The following is a 17,241-nucleotide window of genomic DNA, read 5'->3' on the forward strand; positions in this document are numbered from 1 at the left end:
TCAATTTTAATATGCAATATATAATGAATACACAGTATGATTCTATGCTTTAGAATGTAGTGAACATTTTTTAGTAAAGAAAAGTAATTTTTTTCCCAAGACAAACATTCTGATAAAGCACAGATGCTTGGAAAATGTAACTAAAATACTCAAGTATTATACACCTCTGAAACATTCACATCATCCGGACAGTGTGATGTGTGTTTAATCCGCCAATTACAAAGACTAAAATAAACCAATCAGCTTTTACCAACATGAAACTTTATTTTGTTTTAATCTCTCTTGCTTTTTTATATGTTATGAGGGTACAATGATACATCAACAATCAATTCAATGAAATAAAGCAGCATTAATTAAAGCGCCCTCTCGTGGTACCGCTGCACGCGCCACTGATAAAGAGCTGAAATAAAAGCCATTTAAACATTTTTTGCTCTCTATTTTTTTCCTTTTTTATACTCATTCATTGTCAATTTTAAAGACTGTCAGTTTGACATAAATATTTGAGTATTGTGTTGCTCACAAACTAAAACAACACTGAAATCAAATAATTTCCTTAAAATATTCTTTATTAATAATTATATTCAGTTATTTTATATTCAGTAATTTGTAATAAAAGATCATTTTACTTTTTAATTTGTATAGTATCTAACTAGTTTTCAGAAGGGTAGCTTGGCTGTACTTTAACTACTTTTACTGATAAATAGGTTGTATTTTATCTAAGTATAGTTTTAAAGTAGCTTCATCACACTGATATTTATTTTTAGGCTAAACTAAAGAAACCACTCACACGCGCGCGCTCTTCCCGCAAGGGGGCGTTCCTCTAAGTGTGTGACGACACATGATTCATGACAACTATCACCTGGCAACTGCTTTACAACAAAAATGATTAATTGTGTAAAAGTGCAGACATTTGAGTTCTTTAAAACAGATGGGACATTGGGACGCAGACTCATTTTAACAACATCACAATCTTAGCGGGGCGATGCAAAAAAAATCTTAGCGGGGCGGGGCTGACGTCGTACGCCGAGGGTCTGCGGCGTGCGTGGTGACGTAACGCCTCCCAGCATGCAGTGCTCGAGTGAAAATGGCGGAAGGCGGAGCGGCGGATGTGGAGACGCAAAGAGGAGAGATCGCGACGCTCCTGAAGACGCCGCTGCGCAGAGCCGACACTTGGTGAGAGACTCTCATGAAAATAATACACGAGAGACACGCGAGCAAACGCGACTTGAAAGTCTAATCAATCAACAATAACACGAGGATCAATACAGCTGATCAGGCATGATGATCAGAGTCATGACAGTGACCAAGTCTCACGCGCGTGCACACACAAACAGCAACTGTCTGTCTAAAATAAATATTTTACAAAAGGAAATGAAATCTGTACCCAATATAATGATGATCTGTTAGAATGACAACACACTTTATATGAGTGAGTACAACTGTGATTGCTGATGTTTATCGACAGTCCTCAACTGGATTTTTAATTTAGGGATTTACTATAGTACGGTAAATGTATTTACAGTAGACAGTTGTATTTTGCTGGTTATTGTGATATATTTTTGCAAGGGTTTATGATTTGAAGTTTTGTGTCATCATGAAGACTTGATTTGTGTGTTTATCTTCTTCACGCAGGTATTTAGTTGACAGTCATTGGTTTAAGCAGTGGAAGAAATATGTGGGCTTTGACAGCTGGGACAAATATCAGATGGGCGATCAGAACGTCTATCCCGGTCCGGTGGATAACTCCGGCCTGCTTAAAGGTCTGTCGTACATTCACACCATATAAAGAATTCATATTAATGTGTGTGTGTGTGTGTGTGTGTAAATGAATATGTCAGAGATGTTGATAAAAGTATGCATCAGTGCTTTCCCTTCACGTTAATCTCAAAATCTCGAGCTATTCAAGCGGGTTATTGATATTTTAGTATGATTCAGTGTTTGATCTGTGTGGTTCTTTAAATGTCTGAAACATGATGATTAACTAATAATGATAATTTTTATCATTTCATCTTGAGAATTGCATTGAGAATTTCAACATGGTCTAATATTTGCTGGTTATTCAGATTTAAATTGTTTTGAGGTTCAGTCAATCTCTTTAGTGAAGATATCTGTGCAACACAGTTTAAGATTAAAGTGAAGGTGAGGTTTAATACAGATGTTGTCTGCTTAAAGATGAAGATGTGTTGGGCATTAAGGAACATCTCATCGATGAGCTGGATTACATCCTGGTGCCCACCGAGGGCTGGAATAAGTTAGTCAGCTGGTACGGCCTAAAAGATGGACAGGAACCTATCGCTCGAAAGGTATGTGAAGAAAATCTGACAGATGACGATAGATATATTAAAATCAAAAGAGTTCTTCTTCCAGAACCAGGTGCATTTGATCTTTTGGTTCAGTTTGTTTTGGCATACATGAACATGACAGTTGTGCTCGGATCCACACCAAATAAAATCGGTCCTAGATTGCCTGAATGAGGGGGTCTCGGTTCACTTGGAAATAAACTCTGGAACGGTTCACTTGTGGTGAGAAAGCAATCTGACCCGCTGAATCAACTAACCATGCTAAATAAGATGGGCGATGACATGCGTTATGTGAAAAAAAGATCATACAACAGATCCTGATGTGATGTGTTACAGATTGAGAGCTATTATAGTATTATAAACTTTATTAGCTATCAAATACAATTTCTTGATTTTTTTGTTTGGTGAAATACGAGCGGTGCTTGTTCCTAACCCATTTCATGACTTTCCCCCTTATCACCGTCCAAAGCGTTTGTTATGATCCGTCATATTTCTGATTGTACTTTAATTTGATTCTTTATTGTAGTAAATTAAAAGTTTGTCACATGAAGGAAATGTGGGATGAATTGAAAGAAGGGCATTGGTGAGGTTTTGTCAAATGAAGTCTCTGTCATGTCGTGATGGCGGCTGCTGCTTCTCTTTCTGCCGGTTGAGACGCCCCTTCTTGCCATGTTTGTTGGTGTGGTATCGAGTAGCTGCGCTATTTCTGTTTCCACTCGGTCACCGCGTGACTGCACGGCTGCATGGAGCCATCGACAAGCAACAGCATGCGAGAGGTTCGGCCTTTCTTTCATTTCTGGGCTTTGTTAAAGGGTTTGGTGGGGCGCAAACGCGGATCACCTGTTGCTCGGCTCTTGACACCACCTGAGGTTTGATAGAAAACACTGAGTTTTTGTTGTCGTTTGTAAAGAGGAGAAATGCCGACTAAGGGTCAAACCCCGCTGGGACGACGGCACTCTGAAAGGCAGATAAAAAATCTTGCAGGCCGTGAATATCGGACGTTTGGGCTTTTGAGGACGCGAAGTGTGCCGGTCTCATTTCGGCTACGGTGGGAATGGTGGTAGTTTCCTGATGGAGATACTCGGCAGGGTTTTCCTCTGGTGGTGTTTAGCGGTGTGGTCTTACTGGTGGAAGGGCCGTGTGTGAAATAAATAGCCTGCAACTCTTCAGCTGTTCAGCCCTGCTGCTAAAATAAGACTCTCGCTGATTTGCTCGTATCAACACATCAGCAGCCAGCATGACGTTGAAACTCGCAGCTATGATTTAGATTTAGTCATGCGTGTTTATCTTTGTTTGTTAGTAATAAATGATTTCTGATGATCATAACCTGGAATATTTATGTATTGGGAAAATAAGTGTTTTTAGATTTGATTTGTTATTTCACAATGCACTTTATCTGCCTGCTAAATGATTCAGGTTGTGATGTACCTGTACTTGCGTGTTGTGTTTATAATGTAATGTGTTTTTATTGTCTGATGATGATGATGATGATGATGATGATGTGGTTATGTTGTGTTTATCAGGTGGTGGAGCAGGGGATGTTTGTCAAACACTGTAAGGTTGAAGTCTACCTCACCGAACTGAAATTATGTGAAGACAGCAACATGGAGAACGTCATCATCAGAAGATTCAGCAAAGCGGACACCATCGGTGAGATCATGACCTCTCTCTATATAGTCATTCATCTATTGAAAGAGTTCACTTCTATTCTGAGCTCTTATTGGCTGATTTACTTTCTTTATATATAAACTTAAACCTTCAGACCATTTAAGGATATTAAAAACATTTCAGTTCAGTGGTAAATAACTGTAGTTTGCTTATTACTTTTTTCAGGTTTTGTTTTTCCTACAGTCGAGCATTTTAGTATATTTGCAAATGGTTAGTTTTTTATGAGCTGAAAGACTTTAATCGATGTGTTTATCCTGACAGACTCCATCGAACGAGAGATGCGGAAATTATTCAGTATTCCTGACGAGAAGGAAATCAGATTGTGGAACAAATATATGAGCAACACATTTGAACCTCTAAATAAACCTGACAGCACAATTCAGGACGCTGGGCTTTACCAGGGACAGGTAAAACTAACTAAACACATTCATCATGTACGTCTGATGTCTGACACATGAACAGATGTTGTATTAGATGAGCTGTCGAGTTTATGCACCACAGTCTCAATTGATTTTAGAATCAATATTTTGTATAAAATCGAATACAATATTGAATAAATGTAATTGGTTAATATCTTTGTTACTGTTTATATTCATCTTCAAATAAATCATAATGTGTTGAATGAGAAAGATACTGCTGCAGGCTGTCAGGAGGAAGCGTCACGTTCACGTGATCATCATAAAAACATAAAAATTAAAACAGTCAATAAAAAAAGCTGTCTATAAAAACTCACTTCATGGGGACAGTTTAAACATAGACATGAAAACATTACACATGAATTCTCACTGTACAGATCCTGGTATGTCTGTGTGCTTTTATAGCTGCACATTGATGACGCGTCAACTCCAAGCAATAATATGAAATAATATGATAGATTTCTTTATGTAATATATATCAGACCACATTTCATCCTCCAATAAATGTGGTAGTTTAGTAACAACACTGATTATAGAAACAGAATCTAAAAGCTTTGATGTTTGATCGTCTCTTACTCATATCATTGATTTATTTGTTTGTCTTCCTTCAGGTCCTTGTTATCGAGCAGAAGAATGAAGACGGCTCGTGGCCTCGAGGTTCCTCCTCGCTTAAGTAAGCCGTTCATCTGTAGTCTGCAGGATTGTTATATGGCCGAATGGAAAGCGCTTTCTTTGACACACTTTTGTTGCTTTCTCCTTTAACTCAACGTTTCTCCTCTTTGCTTGCGTCATGGTTGTGAATGGTGGCGTTTTTTTTAACCCCTGCTCTTCTTTTCTTTTGAAGGTCATCTGGCGCTTCCAATCTCTCTGCTTTACCAAAGATCTGCCCTTCATCTCTCACAAACAGTCATAACAGCAGCTTCAGCGGCCGCAAGTAAGCACCGGGTGGGTGTGGCTTATGGGTGGGAGGGGCTAAGATAGGCGGTCGCAAGGTATAACCCGTTGCAGATGTTCGTACACTTTCAGCTTCTCTAAGATCAAGGCTATTAAAGTCCAACACGTGTGTGTGGATGATGATGATGATCGTGTGATGTTACGCTGCTGTGTTTTGTGTGCGTGTCGTAACTTGTCTGACAGTAAACGGTAGTGTTGTTTTTAATGAACGCTGTTAACATATTGTTTGTCATTATACATTCGGTCCTGTTTCATCAGCAAGTTTTGATGTGTGACAGTCTGATTAATCTGATTAAATGACTTATCAACCACATTAGTGTGCTGCTGTAACTGTAGTAGCGGCTGAATTAATGTCTCTTACCTGCAGATTTCAGTTCCAACCCCAATCAAAGCCTAACCTGCTAATCAAGTTGTTCAGGGCTTCCTAAAAATGTGATGCATGTGTGTTGGAGTGGAGGGCTGGAAATAAAATCTGCAGGTCAGGTGGCCTCCAGGAACAACGTTGAAGACCTGTCGTTTATTATAAACACCTTACTGTGATTTTTACATGACCGAAAACATCTGATTGATCTCAACTTTAATATTAAACCCTGAATTTTCCTTTGATGACAAAATAATGAGATTCACTTTGTGATGCTTGCATTGTGTTGTGTTTGAAGTTTTGACTTTCAGCTCTGTTTCTTAACCTAGTGAGCTGCCTTTGCCCCTTGACTGTGTTCACGTATACTTGGGCCTTAAATGTGCATCGTGTAACTTGACAGAAATGTGTTTGGTCACTACATTGTCTCAGATGATGACGCGTTTGAGGGCTGCCGACATACCTGGAAAAAGAGCTCGTCACACAACATGCTCTCGCTTTGAGCGTGCTTGCCACATGTCTACATTCAAAATAACATTATTGTCCAGGCAAAAGATGTGAAATATGAAGCACCCCTAAAGCAGTATTTTTTGTGAAGAACTCATTTCCAGAATGTATAGACCCCTTCTAGGTTTGTAAACATTGAATGACTTTCAGGTGCGCGTGCAGCATGGGGTCAAACTGTTCATACCATCCAGGCTTTATAATTTAATCTAACAGGGCTGAAAAATGATGACTTACCACAAATGAAGTGAACACAACAAACACAAGCCTCTTTGATCTCCGTATTGTCCCAGTCTGCACGTTAATTGCTTGCAGCCGCAGATGTTGTATTTTTTGAGATTCTGCATGAATCGCGAAAACTTAACGGAAGACCTGGTGCGATTTTCAAAGCCCACGACGCAAGTAGGCATTTTTGATGACAACGAATAATACGCAACTCAATCTGCTGTAATGACTTTTCTGACCCCGACATGCGCAGTGGGAACCGCCTGTGACGTGAACCGTGAAGGGGTCTATTACAACAAGCTCATCAGGAAACTAAAGATGGTGGACGATTTGAGAGAAATATTTCTCCTGATATTTGTTTGCCTTGTTAATTTTGTGATGTTGTTTAGTTTAGCAGTTTGTTAATATCATCAAAGCAGAGATGTTAAAAGACAACGACGTCCTCTAGTACAGAATCTGTGACCTTCAATGTAAAAACTGTAGGAACAGAAGTCATAGCTTTCTTACTTATTCACAGAAGCAATATTTGTATATTAACACAAAACATTGAAGGATATAATATGGGTGTGAGTTTAGTGTGATTTGATCTAGAGAAGTGAAATGTAAAAGTGTGCCGCTGTTATGAAAGAAACTCTGTGAGGACGAGTGAGTGTTTTTCACATCTGATGTTGCAGTAAACAGCAGGGCAGAGCCGCTGTGAGTTTCTTTTGCTTTTCCTGCTTGTTTTTGGTTGTTGCATTACCCTGTTCATCTGCATTCGCCCACAGCCGCTGTCACCGCATGTCCCAATGATGCTCTTTTGTCAGTGCGTCTGTATTTAATCTGTCTCTCGCGTATCTCCGTAGCATGAAGAACTCCAGCTACAGCCTGTCGTCCTACTCGTCGTACAGCAGCTACGATTACTGCGATCAGGGCAACCGAAGCGAGAAAGCCGGACTCTGTGGACTCTCCAACCTGGGCAACACCTGCTTCATGAACTCTGCCATACAGGTGATGACGTCTCTCAATGCTGTTTTATCACGGATCCGAGGCATGGGCTGATTTTTATTAATGTGTGTTTTATATTTGAAAAGCTCGGATGCAAAAGCCGCTGAAAATCTAATCCAGACTGACATACCACTTTGTTATGAGTATCTGCTAAACACCACTGTTCACTACTTTTTCTTCTTGTAGACTCTCATTATTGTAATATAATCATTTAATGTGTTGTTTTTCTGTTTAATTCCACATTCATTATAGACAGTACCACTAATCGTTTACTCTTCATATTATTTTGACATTATACTGTGATGTGAACGTGGTGGAGAAATGTTTGATGGTCATGACAACAATGCAAAATATCTGAAGGGTCTTTTCTTAATGTTCAATATATTTTTTTCATTTCTATGAAGTTTCTGTTGTTTTAGGGTCATCTGTCCGTGTTCTTGAGAGACTTTTATCTGTGTTTGCATTGAGCTGGTGTTGGTTGTGTTTCAGTGTCTGAGTAATATTCCTCCACTGACGGACTTCTTCCTGAAAGATCGCTACCAGGACGAGCTGAACGAGGACAATCCTTTAGGCATGAAGGGCGAGATCGCCAAAGCCTACGCTGAGCTCACCAAGCAGCTCTGGTCAGGGAAATACAGTTACGTCACACCCAGACCCTTTAAGGTAAAGCGGGTGTAAAGAGTTTCTCGTGAGAATTGAAGCTCAGACACTTCAGTAGCATTCATGTTCAGACTTTATTCGGTCACACTCGACTATCAGCAAGAACAGTTTCTACACAGACCCTGTGTGTGTAACCCAATATATCAAATACTGAAGTGTTAGGTCTTTTTTATTTACACATCATGAATTTTGACGTTCTTGAAAAATTAGGGTTGATTTTATTGTGATAGTAAAAATAAGATTGAGGGATACCATTTACTTTCAGTTCTTCTGTAAAAAGTCAAGCTAGGACGGATCATCATCTCAAACATTTTACGTGATATAAACACAGCTAAACATCAGCATTGTTTCAGTATTTGAGGTGCTTCATATAAAAGCCTGTATTTCAGAAACTAGCTTTGATAATCCAGTTAAACCACTGGTAAACAGCCATGATAACCTCCCTGTATCCTCCTAACCAGAGAGGTCATTACAGTTTAACAACATCTTTAATTAATAAACACACAACACAATCAATTCAAGATTATCGGATCTGTTACATAAGAATAACTGGGAATTTAAAGGTATTTGTATTTTAGACATTCAATCCCAGCAAAAATATATTTAGGATTTTATCTGTGGTGTTTATTAATCATTATTAATTAATGATCACGGTTATAAAATCATCATCACAATCTAAAGATGTCTCTGTGTTCCTGCAGACTCAGGTGGGTCGGTTTGCTCCTCAGTTTTCGGGTTATCAGCAGCAGGACTCTCACGAGCTGCTGGCCTTCCTGCTGGACGGACTTCACGAAGATCTGAACCGCATCAGGAAGAAGCCGTACATTCAGATGAAAGACGCCGACGGCAGGCCCGACAAGGTAACCCTACCGATAAACGAAATGATTAGCCTTTCTGTCATCATCATTATGATGGGTCTGAGGTGAAGAACGTCACAGGAACACAGTTTGAAATGGTTCTCCTGTAGGTGGTCGCAGAAGAAGCCTGGCAGAACCACATCAAGCGAAACGACTCCATCATCGTAGATATTTTTCATGGCCTTTTCAAGTCCACGCTGGTCTGTCCCGTGTGCTCCAAGATCTCTGTGACCTTTGACCCCTTCTGTTATCTGACTCTTCCTCTGCCGATGAAGAAGGAGCGGACGCTGAATGTCTTCCTGGTGTGGCTGGACCCTCTGGTCAAACGCACACAGGTACGCTTGCAGAAAGACGCTGTTATGAGTGTGTGTCCTTTGAGCGGTGGTTAATATCAGAAAACTAGTCAAACACTAGGCATGGGTCATGTATATGTGTTATATTTCTATTAGTTGTATTGTGTTTATTATATTTTGCTTGTATGACTGAATTCAACTGTAGCCTAAGTTTAAGATTTTTGCTGATTATTTTAGATCATAAGTGATAGAAATGAAGGAGACTACATGTATAATGATGGCTGTTACAGGACTAAATGTTTTTGGCTAACAGTGTTTCATTTCTTGTTTGTTTCAGTACAAGGTTACGATGCCTAAAGTGGGCTCAATATCTGATCTGTGTGCATCTCTATCTGCTGTGTCCGGCGTTCCTGCCGAGAAGGTAACGGTTCGTCTGAAGTCTCTTTATGGGATCGTGCGTTTAATATATTTCATAATTTCTTTCTTCCTGTTTAGATGATTGTGACGGACATTTACAACCACAGATTTCATCGAATCTTTGCAGCCAATGAGAACCTGAGCAGCATTATTGATCGAGATGACATTTATGTGTGAGTATCTGCGTAGAGCAACAGTTATAAAAACACCAATCAGAGTAATGGATCATGACACAGCGCTTGTGTGCGTGCGTGCGTGTGTGTGTGTGTGTGCGTCTGTGTATGTGCGTCTGTGTGTGTGTTTCTGCTGTTTTTCATGGTGTAGGTTTGAGGTTGCTGTGAACAGACAGGAGGATACGGATCATGTGGTGATTCCTGTTCATCTGAAAGAAAAATACAAGCAGTCTGGTTTCAACCACACCAGCACGCCGTTGTTCGGCCAACCCTTCCTGCTCGCTGTACCTCGAGTACTCGATGAAGATAACTTCTACAATCTACTCCTGCGGTGGCTGTGGTAAACATGTTTTGTGCCAGAACTTTCAATGTCACTTTTCTTTGTTTAGTGTCAGTCTTAGTATGACTATATTGGTCTCAGACTTTTTCAGTCTTTGGCTCATTCTTATCTTAAATGTAATCTCACTTTTATCTCAAAGGTCATCTTTATATGCAGTATCCTCTAAGCCGTTAGGTTACGCTTTAGTTTTCATTTATTCTTCTGCATCGTTGTCTGTGTTGACATGTAGACCGCTAGTAGGCGGCGTCAGTGGGTTTGTAATTGATGTAATCTACAGTATCAGAGCAACGGCTGAAGAAGCAGCAGCACTTCTAGCCAAAGAGTTGACGTGTTGTTAGATTTTTGGGGAGGTGCGTTTCAGTCTACAGCACAGGGAAGGCGTCTACGCCTAGACTAAACTCGACACAGAAGTATAAACTGGGCTTTAGTCTCACTTATGTTTTGTTGTCTTCACGTCACGTAACTTCTGTCCGTGTCAAACATGTAACGTGTTTCTCACTGTGAGCGCCTGATTGTAAGTTAAACTCCAGTGCTTTTGTCTGATGTCATTTACAGTCGTTTCATTCGCTCAGCTGTCGAGGAGGAGGAGGAGTCTGAGGAGACGGACTCCACCAAACATCACTCGATTAACGGCAACCTAACCAACGGCGTGATCGAGGAAGGGTCGGCCAGTAAGCTCGCTGTTTGATTGCACCTTTGACCAACTTCATGCTACACATTTAAATGCTTCACATGTAGCAGTGCAAACACTTATAATATATTATTTTATTCTACTTTATAATATGAAGAGTTTCGTTGCTAAACGAGATAAATCCATTTTTTAACATTTTTGTCAAAACATGTTTAATATTATGTTATCATGTTATTATTTTGTTTTGTGGTGCTACTTATGTGTATTTTTTAAGTTATGAAGGTTTAAATCAAACCAACTGCATTTGCATTGAAATTAATTGGAATGCACAACCTAAAAAAGAGATTTCTGAACAATTAAAAAAAACGGTGGTTATCTCGTTTTGCGACGAAACTCTTCATATATACATATTAGGGGTGGCACAGTACACAAAACCCTCGGTTCGGTTCGTATCACGGTTTTAAGGTCACGGTTCTCGGTTCTGTACGGTTCTTGTTGTTATTTTTTCTTTAACCCTTTAAAGGCAGGATAGGCAGGAATTATTTAAAAAAACTTTTTTACAAATTTGTTTAAACTGACTTTATATATCAATACATAAGTAAAATGTAAGTACTCTGAAAAAGAGAGTATAAAAATCGAGTGTCTGTAGACCTCTCAGCACTGTTTTAAACACAGCTAACTTTTCCATTCACTCCACCCCCTCCCTTCTGGGGTTCTTCTTAAGCCACGCCCCCAAAACACATGAACGCGCGAATTACCTCAGACAAGCGGAGAGGAAGGAGCGCGGTGCATGTAATAACATCAAGTCACAATCACATGTAATAATACACCTAACTTTATCACTAGGAATATAAACAGATGGCTTTTATAAACGGATGGCTACTCACTCAGCCAGTGTTTTGCATGGAAGAGTTTCTGTGATGAAAGCATTGTTGACTCTGACGAGGACTACACTCCACAGACAATACCGCTACCGCATCATCGACTCGAGGAAAAGCCACGCGATATTTCCTCTCGTTTGATTGCTTCATTTATTCCTTTTTTGCCTTCGCTGACTGGATATGCAGGTACTGTAAGATGTGAATGCAGTTTCTGTGAGTTGTTAGTGCTATTTCTCTGCTGTACTATTGCTCTTCCTATTGCCTCGTGCACGTTCAAATCAATCGGGTGTGCGCATGTCTGGGCAGATCCCATAGCAACGGGTGGAGCCATGGTCGCGAGAGAGAGTGATATTTGAGCAAGCTAATCATATGTTTCGTCCCGGATGGAAATAATTAACTGTGTTTAACACAGTCGTGAGAGGTCTACAGACACTCGAGTTCCACACTCTCTTTTCCAGAGTAATTACATTTTAATTATGTATTTGTATATAAAGACAGTTTAGACAAACTTGTAAAAAAGTTTTTTAGATAATTCCTACCTACCCTGCCTTTAACTGGCGCAGCCCTTTTTGAGTGGGGGGTTGGTGAAAAGGCGATATACACCTTTAAATTAATATAACTTTTTTTTTATCTAGAAGCCTAATTTTGGTTTTAATTTTGGTAATTATTGGTTTTAAAGAAGACACTTCAACGTTTTTTAGGGAAGTGTCTGGAGGTGAAAATATATATATATTTTTAAAGCAGTTTACATTTATTTGTAATAAATAAAAATGCAATATAGTATAATTTTTAATACATAAAATTGTCAAAAAACTGAGGTTTGTGCTGGTTTGCTTTGAGGTTTGGTGCATACTTGTGTCACAAATGAATAAATTACAGTTTCTGCATTATTATTACTGCTAAAAGGTTTTGAAATATGAAAACTACATTCTTAGACCTTTCCAACAATATATAGTTTGTCGTGATAGATTAACATTTTTTTTAACACTCCGGAAATGTATTATCTTATTAATGTATTAATTATCCATAATTTAGGATACAGTATTAAAGTTATATCATGTAATCATGCACAAACTGAATTCCATCTCTGAGGAAAGCCAGGCGAGATTTTGATCCAGCAAGAGGAAAGACATTGATGATTTCAACATGCTTTTCATTTATCTGGCAAAAAAATAGATTGTGAATTGCCATCTACATGAACTTATGTGCCTTTTTAGCACACAAAGATAACTTGCATTTATCAAACTGCAAACTTGTAGTGTAGCTCTAAGATTTATCACTGAGAGACTGCTTAAATATATGTGGACGAGAGAGAAACATAACGTTTACACCTTTAATATTTAAATACGTCTCTTTTGTCCACTTCTGTCCTGATTACTTTGAGGGGCAATTTATGAAAAAAGATCGCGCAACTTTCGCACGCTAGCAAAATGAAACTACGCGGAAATCAGCCACTTTCGTTTTATCAATGAAAGGCTAAAAAAAGCGCCATTCACCACCGTATGTTCCCAGCAGAAGGCAGAAAAGACGTAAAACATTGTGTTTAGTACCTCAGATTAGATAAATGGGCGGAGGGAAGGCTGTTGCGTGTGGCTGTTCGAGCACATTCAACTCATAGACTGCAGTTCTATCTATTGTTTTATTTCCGCTGTCATCGTAGGTAACATGAAATAAAAAAAAAATTCCTCACACCAAACTTATACCACGCTGGCGCATCCTCCAACTCCGGGCAGACTTCCTTTTCTCGCCCACTTGCCATTTCTACACGTAACATGACCTGCAGCATTCTCTCTCCACATCAGTCACCTCTTCTTTCACATGAAAGGGAAACACGCTATCTGAGGTCACATACAGGGCACGAGGCTACATACATGAACTGTCGAACCGTGCAACGCACACACGCTCCGAACCAAGATGACCGAACCGAACTGTTTGGATTTTTTTCATGAACCGTGCCACCCCTAATACATATAAAGAGTCACAATATCAAGTTACACAATTTACACGCTTACACGTTCATGGTAGTAATTAGGGAGCCACTGAACTGAACATTGAGTCATCTCTCAGGTGAGATGGAGACGGATGAGCCGGACGATGAGTCCAGTCAGGACCAGGAACTTCCCTCAGAGAATGAAAACAGCCAATCGGAGGACTCGGTCGGCTGCGACAACGATCTGGAGAACGGCGTTGTCCCCGAGCACTCCTCCAAAGGCCAGCAATTCACGAGCAACAGAAAGCGACTTTTCACATTCCAGTTTAACAACATGGGCAAAACCGACTTAAACTTCATCAAAGGAGAGTCGCGGCAGATACGATTCGATGAGGATCACGTGCGGCTCAGCGGTAAAAACCTTTCTGCTCTTTATAGTTTTCTGCAGTCTTTGGTGATAGCTGATGTACACGAGTATAGACGTCATCGGTTAAGATGATCCTTTGCTTGATCTTATAATTATAGGGAGAAGTCCAGTCCCTGATTAAAATGTGATTTGTTTTTGTCTGGTTTATTTGGACTTGATGATATGAAATATTTCTGCGGATAGATGCTATGTCTCATTGGAATGGGAACCAGAAATGAAGAAAAAATACTTCAATGAAACGGCGGCGGAGGTCCGACTGTCACGTTTCTGTCTGAATTAGTTAATATTGTGGATTGTACATTGCAGATTAACTTTGATATGTTTCTTTTTTTAAAGGACTTTGATAAGCATGAGAGTATGGATTATAAACCTCAGAAGAAAAGCTTTTTTAAAATGAAAGACTGCATTGAACTCTTCACTACCAAAGAGAAACTTGGAGTAGAAGATCCATGGTGAGACTTCATGATTTACATCTTTGAGTTGAGTTAGAGAAGAAACCTGAAATTCACCTGAGAAATATTTAGACATTGATTTAGAGAACATTCCCTCACTATCCAGTTAGTTACAGATAGATTAAATCAAGTAAATATAAATTGTTGATGGGTCACACGGTTTAATCTCATTAAATCGAGATGTGTTTGATTCTACAGGTACTGTCCCACCTGCAAGCAACATCAGCAAGCTACTAAGAAACTTGACCTGTGGTGTTTACCGCCGGTTCTGGTGGTCCATTTGAAGCGTTTCTCCTACAGCCGCTACATGAGGGACAAGCTGGACTCGCTCGTGGATTTCCCACTGCGGTACGTCTCGCTGGACTAGCATGGATTTGGATGTAAGATAGCCACTGTGCTCAGTTTTACTAGGACACAGTCCGTTCTGAGTAGATAGACGTTTGATCCCGTTAAAATAAATGTAAGGGTAAATATAAAAAGTTGACTAAAAGTCATCGCGTGATAATTCTTTACGAGTGTTTGATGAGAGTTAATGTGTTCCTTCAGTGACCTCGATATGTCCGAGTTCCTCATCAACCCCAACGCTGGGCCCTGTCGCTATGACCTCATCGCTGTGTCCAATCACTACGGAGGAATGGGAGGCGGCCACTGTGAGTATGCATACTAGTAAATATTTGCTCAAGTACCAACAGACTCGATCAGATCAGGACAGCGCTTGTGAAGCTCACTTTACTTTGACTGCACTTGAATGAACATATTTACACAAAATGATTTTAAAATGATCTGTTTAATGAAAGTATCTTGTGTTTAATTGTCAGACACCGCCTATGCAAAGAACAAGGACGATAACAAATGGTACAACTTTGATGACAGCAGCGTATCTCCAGCCAATGAGGACCAGATAGTGGTGAGATACACTTGAAGTAATATTGAAGTTTTACTTGTTTTGTTGTTGAATAACTGACGCTTCTCTTCTTTGTGTGTCTGCGCAGTCTAAAGCGGCATACGTGCTCTTTTACCAACGGCAGGACACCGTCAAAGGTACGGGCTACTTCGCGCTGGATCGTGAGGAACCTGATGAGAACGAAAGCCCAGCGCCACACGAGACCATAGCTCGAAGTGATGAAGAAGAGGAGGAGGAAGATCTAAATGACAATGAGCAGGAGGAAGATAGCGGCCCCAACCGAGATGTTACCATGAACACAAATTAAGTGTAAAGGTCAAACGTGCATCCAAAGCCATATCTACACTGACCGGCCTGCGTCTGGCTGAGCGAAGTGATCGGACACTATCGTGAGAAAGAGGAAAGAAACGGCTTGATTTTCCTTCAATATGACAGGAGCCGCATATACGAGTGATGAGAAGAGTTTTACGTGTACGTGTTGTTTTATTTTGTAACACTGAACTGAAGGGTTTGGAGACGTTGAAATGTCAAGCACTGCTGACCGCTCTCTTCTGCTCGGCACAATCACTTCATTTCTGCTGCAGTTTGTGAGTTTGTGCCTCGTGTCGCATTGCCAGTTCACGTGTTTGAGAGTTAAGAGAGTTAAACTGCTGGTAAATCGAGTCCTCTAGTTTAACACTGAGTGAGTTGAGTGAAGGTATAAAAGCTTTTATCTTCACACTTTATGGTCATGGGCGGCAATTTTATGAGATGTTTTCATTCACCTCAGCCTTAACTGTAATCTCAGACTGTTGCCTTTTCTTTGCACCATTCCCCACATACTGTCTCTGATCTCAGATCAGCCAAACCCTCTCATATATCCTGCCAAATGTCTTCATTCGACCTTTAATTGTAGGTAGAGAGCAGTTTGTCGCTCTTGCCTGTGGTCGTGATGAATGTTTTCAGATTGTATAGCGGGTTGTTTCTTACATGTGATGATGGCATACGCGATGTGTTGGGCTGTAAGTGAGCGCTTTAGCTTTATTAATACTGTACATAAGAGTTCACTCTGTGAGTGCACATTTGATAAATTAATTTATTTATATGAAAGCATTAAAAACAAACCTGAGAAGACCGAATATGAATTGAATGTGGCTTTGAGAAGTCTTGCCAATACTCTTCTGGATTATTAAGGATACTGAATCACACCTGTGGGGTTTTGTAAATGAAAGTGGCGTCCTTGCACGATACAGGGATCTCCTTTAGCTGCACTTTTGAGTTCACTGTGGTTTACATTTGAAATGTGCATGTGTATTTATATACAGACTTCAATAAAGTTGGGAAAGCCTCAAGCGTTCTTGCATTCACACGTTCATTGACTGTTAACAATGCAAATCACGATGATTGTTTTAAATCATTTCAAAATAACTCATGAAAAATCCACTCATTTAAAAACAGCCGAGGACAGATTATATCCTGACAATCTCAAAAGGGGCAGAAATGTGCATCGGATCTCAAACTGGGATTATTTTGAACAATGACAACAACATTTAAATCTGTACTTAATTTGAAACCTGTCAGGGCTTTTATGTTATAAATGTTTATTCCTGATGGCTCAAGATAATTTATTTCTATAGGGCTTCTTTTCAGTCCTTTGCATTGTGGCACTTTATTGCAGTAAATACAGATCCTGTACAGATAGAGACTAAAGCATGATGATGGTATTATTTTCCCAATTTTACATTATGACATTTGTAATCTGACAGTTATATTCATAGTGCTGCTGTTAATAAGTGTTTTTATAGATGTATATTAGAGAGATTTCATTAGGTCTGAATGAATGAAGATCTGAGCATCATCTGCATAGAAGTGATGAGAAATCTCA

The 17,241-nt window shown here is 39.7% G+C and overlaps 1 protein-coding gene across 4 annotated transcripts; it reads left to right on the forward strand.

Moving 5' to 3' along the window:
- Window positions 1-950: 950 nt before the first annotated feature.
- On the forward strand, window positions 951-16,708 carry LOC129432261 (ubiquitin carboxyl-terminal hydrolase 15). Of its 4 annotated transcripts, XM_073870030.1 has the most exons (22): window positions 954-1,173; window positions 1,633-1,760; window positions 2,173-2,303; window positions 3,824-3,950; window positions 4,230-4,375; window positions 4,996-5,057; window positions 5,229-5,318; window positions 7,271-7,415; window positions 7,902-8,075; window positions 8,774-8,932; window positions 9,040-9,264; window positions 9,560-9,643; window positions 9,718-9,812; window positions 9,964-10,152; window positions 10,708-10,823; window positions 13,732-14,006; window positions 14,200-14,271; window positions 14,358-14,473; window positions 14,672-14,821; window positions 15,020-15,123; window positions 15,292-15,380; window positions 15,466-16,708. In XM_073870030.1, the coding sequence occupies exons 1-22, from the start codon at window positions 1,085-1,087 to the stop codon at window positions 15,682-15,684; spliced, it is 2,985 nt and encodes a 994-aa protein (XP_073726131.1). In that variant the 5' UTR covers window positions 954-1,084; the 3' UTR covers window positions 15,685-16,708. The 4 variants fall into 4 exon arrangements, 3 of the variants coding, with proteins under 3 accessions (XP_073726138.1, XP_073726131.1, XP_073726143.1); XR_012370646.1 differs by lacking the exon at window positions 15,466-16,708 and having other exon boundaries at window positions 951-1,173; window positions 14,672-14,853; window positions 15,292-15,327; XM_073870037.1 differs by lacking the exon at window positions 5,229-5,318 and having other exon boundaries at window positions 953-1,173.
- Window positions 16,709-17,241: the final 533 nt, after the last annotated feature.

The sequence above is a fragment of the Misgurnus anguillicaudatus genome, chromosome 1, assembly GCF_027580225.2.
Source record: "Misgurnus anguillicaudatus chromosome 1, ASM2758022v2, whole genome shotgun sequence".
Taxonomy (NCBI): Eukaryota; Metazoa; Chordata; class Actinopteri; order Cypriniformes; family Cobitidae; genus Misgurnus; species Misgurnus anguillicaudatus.